Source organism: Silene latifolia, unplaced genomic scaffold (assembly GCF_048544455.1).
Source record: "Silene latifolia isolate original U9 population unplaced genomic scaffold, ASM4854445v1 scaffold_119, whole genome shotgun sequence".
Taxonomy (NCBI): Eukaryota; Viridiplantae; Streptophyta; class Magnoliopsida; order Caryophyllales; family Caryophyllaceae; genus Silene; species Silene latifolia.
Window position 1 is genome coordinate 19,317 of NW_027413127.1, and position 6,124 is coordinate 25,440.

The window sequence follows — 6,124 nt, forward strand, 5'->3', positions numbered from 1 at the left end:
TGCATGGTATGGTGTACATCATCATCGTTATGTAATGATTCATTTACTGTCGTCACTAAATGAAGTGTCTTAATAGTCCGGGTAAACGAGTTAATCGAGTCGGGTCAATTTCGTTTTTTAAGAGTTTGATCTAAGTCTCTGTTTGGTAAAACTAACTGAAAAGATAGCACAAAACCTAAAAAGATAGCTCAAAACTGAAAAGGTAACTGAAATCTGAAAAGGTAACTGATAAGGTAGCTGGAAATTAAGAACTGATAAGGTAGCTGATTATATAAAAAAGTGTTTGGCAAACTAACTGAAAAGCTAACTGATTTTGATGAAATGACTTAAAAGGATATGATAATTACTTAATAGTATAAATTTAAGGGGTAAAAACGGAAAATCAAAACAAATCAGGTACCTGAAATCTCAAATGCTACTCTAGGTAGAAGATTTCATTCGCGACCTTATTTGGTTAAATAAGTTACTTGCCAAACGCGTACAAAAAAATAAGGTACCTGAAATTTTGGTCAAATAAGCTACTTTGACCAAATCAGATACCTGAAATGTCTTGCCAAACGGAGCCTAAAATTTGGCCGTGTCGGGTCATTTTAGATTTAAATTATTTTCCAATCAACTATTGTCAAGTTGATTATACAATCAACATTCGAGTTGAGTTAGAGGATTTAGGTCAAGCTCAAGTTTTGAGTTCAAATGTTGAGTCGGACTGTGTCAATTTTGTCATGTCTAGGTGTATATTAGATGTTAACAAGCTTAATTAGTAAAGTCACGAGAGATAACAATTATGACCAGAATTCGAATCTCGACAGCATTAAAATCGTCCTTATTTACACCAAAAAAAAAAAACTAAATGAGGTGTATAATAGTTTTTGAATTTACCTTCGCATACAACAATCTTAGAGGATAACTATTGCTTATCGCATTTCGTAGTTTTACAATTTATGTTAGCTTTGTCGTCTCTTTTAGTTTCCTACGAAACCGTCTCATCATACTAGAACTAGATCTAAGGCCAATTCTTTTATGTTACCTTGAGTGTCCTTGATTGGTAAATGAGCAGATCTAAGGCCAATTCTATTATACACCGTCTTATAAGAGCTTCTGAAAACTACGATTGCCGGTGAATCAGCTCATTCTGAACTCTTTGTAGGTAGACCATAGATGCTCTCGGTTGTCAAACTTCCGTTTAAAGCTAGCCGCAATTGTATTGCAAGATTTATCATCAATGAATGAGTAAATTTCCCGTAAGGAGCGGTAAAAAAAAAAACAAAAAAAAAACAGGACAGAACCAATACGAAACATGGACCAAAGAGTTTTTTGCCTAATGGTTAAGGTGAAGGTATTGTGACAATAGGTCACGGGTTCGACTCCCCCTTCCCCCATATATTGTAATGATCTTGTGCCTCATCTGAGACAAAATAAAAAACCAATACGAAACATGAAGCAACTAATCACAACATTGAATTTACCGCTGCATTAATGTGCACGATCAATGCTACGATTTAATCCAATAGCAGCGAAACATAATCAGAATTGGGGTATAGCATGGGAAGACATACACATTTATACAGTGCCAAGTCCGCCCATAAATACAACTTGACGCGGATGGTTTTTACACCCAAGTCATGAGTACCACCAATAATTTTCGAGCTAAAATAACTGATATCTGCACGAAACAAATCATATTAAACTAAAGGACACAAAAAAAAACGCCAACAATTTCCAGGTGCAATTTTGCATCACATCTCTTGTGCACCGAAAAACAGTTACCAGAGCACCAGTATGTAAATTTGGCAGGTAATATTCATCCATACATACATATGTCCAACTCTATATCTCAGATTTAACAACAAAATATCGTTTCCGCACAATTGACGCTGAACGAACAAGAATTAACAAAATTTCAGCATAATGATCTACTAATCCCTAATTACATGCCATCTCTCGACTTTCTAACAACGCTGTCACAACAAAATCCCCACCGCAATGTATAACTCCAAAATTTTACTATTCCTAGTATTAATTTTTTTTTTTTGCATGGTAGGGAACATAAAGGGAAACGGTCTGAACTACCCAAATCTATCTGTTAACAGCATTTGAACGGGTTTGCCACACATCATCTTCTCCCAGTCAAGTAATGTGACTTGACAAGTTCTGTAATATCGACATGATTAGGTCGAACTCTTTTCAAAGAATTCGAATTCTTGGTAGTAGTAGTAGAGGTCTCCTGAATCTCGTCATCATCACTATCCAACGTTTTGCAACCTGATCTAGTTAACATGCTAATACGCTTAGGAACGTATACATTGAGATAGTAACTCACAATACCTTTCCTGGTTTTATACGGGAACGCTTCCTCAGCCGGCTTCAGAAAACTCTTACCCTCAGACAATGGATTCGTCTTGACAAGCTTGTCAAATTTCAATTTATCCTTTGATGTCCACAATTTGCCAGCGTCTTCACCTATCTCATCGAATTTCCACGTCTTCCACGCAGGTCCCAACTCGGATTGCAATTTCTTCCTTGCTTCAGATATGTGAAGTTTAACGCATTGTTCAGACCCGGGAGAAGAACAGGTACAAGAATCAGGTCTTCCATTTCCGATTTTGCGCTCCTCCATTGGTCCATTGTTGTATCGACGTGGCCAAATTATGGTACCTAACCGCCTTGCAGTATCTGAATCATAAGATGGGCCTTTACATTCTGGGATATCAACTTGAAATCTCGAGCCAATAGGTATTACTAGTGCAGGCAGGGAATCATTGAGATACTCTAACCAGTCCACCTTCTTTTTTGGTGAAGTTCTCTTTTTTGGCTTCTGCATGTCGAGACTCTCGTAAAAAAACTGCCGCCTAGCTTATGTAAGTAGTAGAACCCAGATGATCATTACACAGCAAATTGGAGTAATTTGATGGTCCCCGTATTGAAAACACACGAAATGTTCTTGGAAGCGTACTTCAGTTAACAACCTTGGATGACTTGTCGAAAATTAGTAGACAAGATTCTGTTGAAAACCTGTTCATCAATAAGATTTAAGAACACCAAAACAATTCACCGCAGGCAGCGGTAAAGTAAAGTCAGCTAACTTAACAAGTAAACTCATTAAGAGGTAATACTCATGTACTAAGTTCCAAACCCGTCAACATAAAAAAATTTAAAAAAATTGCCGTATAGCTCCCCTCTACACATAAATTATTACAGGCAGGCACAAGGACATTATAAAAAAAGGGCAGCTCGGTGCATGATGGCGTCCCTGCTTGGCGAGGGTCCAGGGAAGGGTCCCACCACAAGGGTGTAACTGGGCAAGCGTTCCCTTGCCATTTTTGGCAGGCACAAGGACATTATAAAAGTGAAAAACTAAATGCCAATAAAGAGTCATAATCCAACTAGGATCTCGTCTAAGCGAGCATTGCAAACACATCTTATCCCTAGCTACAGCAAAAAGGTTGTCTCTATTAGACTCATAATAGGTGATTTCTTTTACAGCACTAAACAAATTGCACATGAAGTTGTCTGCTCTTTGTTTTATTTTGAAATAGCAGCCATTTAATAACTAGAATTCCCGAAGCATTGGGGTAACGTCGTCGTTGAACTCAATACATGATATTCAGTGGCTCCCATTTTATACTGGCAGTTTGTAATAATCTTTCTTTTCAGCTTAGTAAGGGACTCGAAAGTTAAATACAAAATGAGTCGGGTTTGATGGACTTTATATTTCGACCAAAAATGTTAAGTTTATTAGTATTACTCCTATATACTGGCAGTTTGTAAATGACAATTACGAAATTCTCTCTTCAATAACATCCAGACACCATCGGGAACATAGTTCAAACCTCTCAATAACAATACCAGGTCTATCCAGCAAAGAAAAATTTCCAATGATTAAAGTAAGAGAATAAAGAAACCCGACCCAGATACCTCAAAGAAAGTAACTAAATATGAACATACAAATTGAAAAAGAAAGGCATTGAAGAACCACTTCAAAGTAGTACTCCACCAAACAAGAGAAAAGCAATGAAACTCAAAAAGGTAAACTATTCTCAGATATTCCAGGTACCTATCAAACATGTAGTGAATATCATTCTATCAAATTTTCATCATTATCATACTTCGTTCTATATTGGGAAGTCGGGACATCCTTATTTGTCTCCCAGCCTAAATAAAATTCCCTCAAACATCATCTAGTATAAAACTATAAATCAATAAACTATTTTTAATTAGGCCCCGGATTGGTGGGCATACATTGGAAACCAAGTTCCCGACTCCCGTGCCTTAATCCTCCTCTAACTCTGGAATATACCCAGGTTGCCTAACTCATAATACACCCCAATACGAATACGCAACACAGATCAACAATTACCTGATACAAAGAATTTAATTAAACCCCAGAAACAAATATACAATTATGGGTATGCAATGGGAATTGGCCTGCGATCCGAGGGCATCAAACTAATTTGGTAAGCCTGCAGGATACTATTCTAAACACTGATTAATGTTACTATCATACAGGTCCAAATACAACATAAACAAATGGGGAAACCAAGATTAAATGAGTATATATAAATCTATTAGAATACTAACAAAGACGACAAGTAGTCTTGTGTAAGGCGATTTTACACAAAGATCCTGTTAGACGGATACAAATCACAAGAAAATCATGCCTATAATAGGGTGTAAGTAGTTATGAAATACCCCGTTTTACAATATACTTGTGTAACACCGCCTTACACATGTATTTGCGCAAATTCGATTCGCATCGGTACACAAACATTGTCAAAGTTGGACCCCTCTGAAGATCTCTTTATTTCTTTCTCACTAACAACGAAGAACAATAATACTTTCCAAACTTTAACAACAAAAATAAATAAATATATAATTTCCACATTTTAGCAAAAATGTCGGAAAATCATAGTCCACTAAAATCTACAGAAAAACAGTAAAATTAGTAAGAAACCCAAAATCCCATATAAAAATTTACAAATCTAATAAATTTAGTAAACCCTAATTTCAATAAACATGATATCTTTCAGCATTATACACACAATTACATGAAACAAAAAAAATACCCAAATCAGATTTCATACAACTTAAACTATTTCCGGGTCGAATTAAAACATACAATTAAATAAACTAATTAATTAATCAAGCTGAAAACAATGAAAATTACAAAATCAAGAAATTAACATGAACAAAAATATTAAAATAAAATAAAATAAAATAATAAAGACCCATTATAACAAACCTTATGAAAGCGCTCCTTGCAATCTAAGAAGTAAAAACTATGCCCTAAAAATTGATTTTTAATTTTTTTTTGAAAAAAAAATGTAAAAATTTTGGGGGTTTTTTTGGGTTTGAAGTAAAGTGAAAAATGAAAAGGAGGAATGTAAAAAAAAAAGAGGTGGTGATTGGTGGAAACTGATAAAAGGGTCCTAAAGATGGTTGTAAAAAGGGTGAAAAGTTGCAGGGAAGAGGGAAAGAGGAGAAGTTCCTAACATTTCTTTTTTTTTTTTTAATTTTTTTAATTTATTTTCCGGGTTGATTTATTATTGATTTATCGGTGTTTAGATTTTCTAGAGTTTATTTTCGGTAGAGTTGGTAGAGTTTATCATAAATGGAAAAGAAGTTATACTTGATTATTTGTATAGTTGAAGACTCGTAATACTCCGTATATGATAAAATAGAACGGAAATTTGAGATTCTGAAAATTTATCTTTACTTTTGACGCAAAAATCAATAGAAAAAAATGGTTTATTTTGGACCATATAACCCCACTTGTGCCTACTTGCACATGGAAGATGAACCTAGCAATTTAAATTCTCTCCTTTTCCTTTTAACAATTCGGATTTATTTTGAATGATTTAATGGACAAAAAATGAAGAGAAAGAGATGGACATGATCCTTTTCAAAATGCTACAGAAATTGAAATAAGTAACTATTGATAATACACTCCAAAATGTATATGAATAATTTCTGAGTTGGGGCGAGTAGGTGGGGGAATATTAGTTAAAAAGGTTGATTATTTTCTCACATGGTATTAGTACCCATGACTGATAGACTGTAATATCCCGGTTTAACGTGGATCGGGAGCGGTTACTCATGATAATTTGTCAGGCTATGTACTTGGCCC

At 35.1% G+C, this 6,124-nt stretch overlaps 1 protein-coding gene across 1 annotated transcript; it reads right to left on the reverse strand.

The window, feature by feature from the left end:
* Positions 1 to 1,743: 1,743 nt before the first annotated feature.
* Positions 1,744 to 5,598, reverse strand: LOC141637531 (AT-rich interactive domain-containing protein 1-like). The gene is made up of 2 exons (XM_074447016.1): positions 5,240 to 5,598; positions 1,744 to 3,012 (listed from the first exon to the last, which is right to left on the reverse strand). The coding sequence occupies exon 2, from the start codon at positions 2,819 to 2,821 to the stop codon at positions 2,114 to 2,116; it is 708 nt and encodes a 235-aa protein (XP_074303117.1). The 5' UTR covers positions 2,822 to 3,012; positions 5,240 to 5,598; the 3' UTR covers positions 1,744 to 2,113.
* Positions 5,599 to 6,124: the final 526 nt, after the last annotated feature.

Excerpts from the sequence above, each read along its gene's own strand:
- LOC141637531 (XM_074447016.1), bottom strand. The coding sequence starts at position 2,821 with ATGCAGAAGCCAAAAAAGAGAACTTCACCAAAAAAGAAGGTGGACTGG.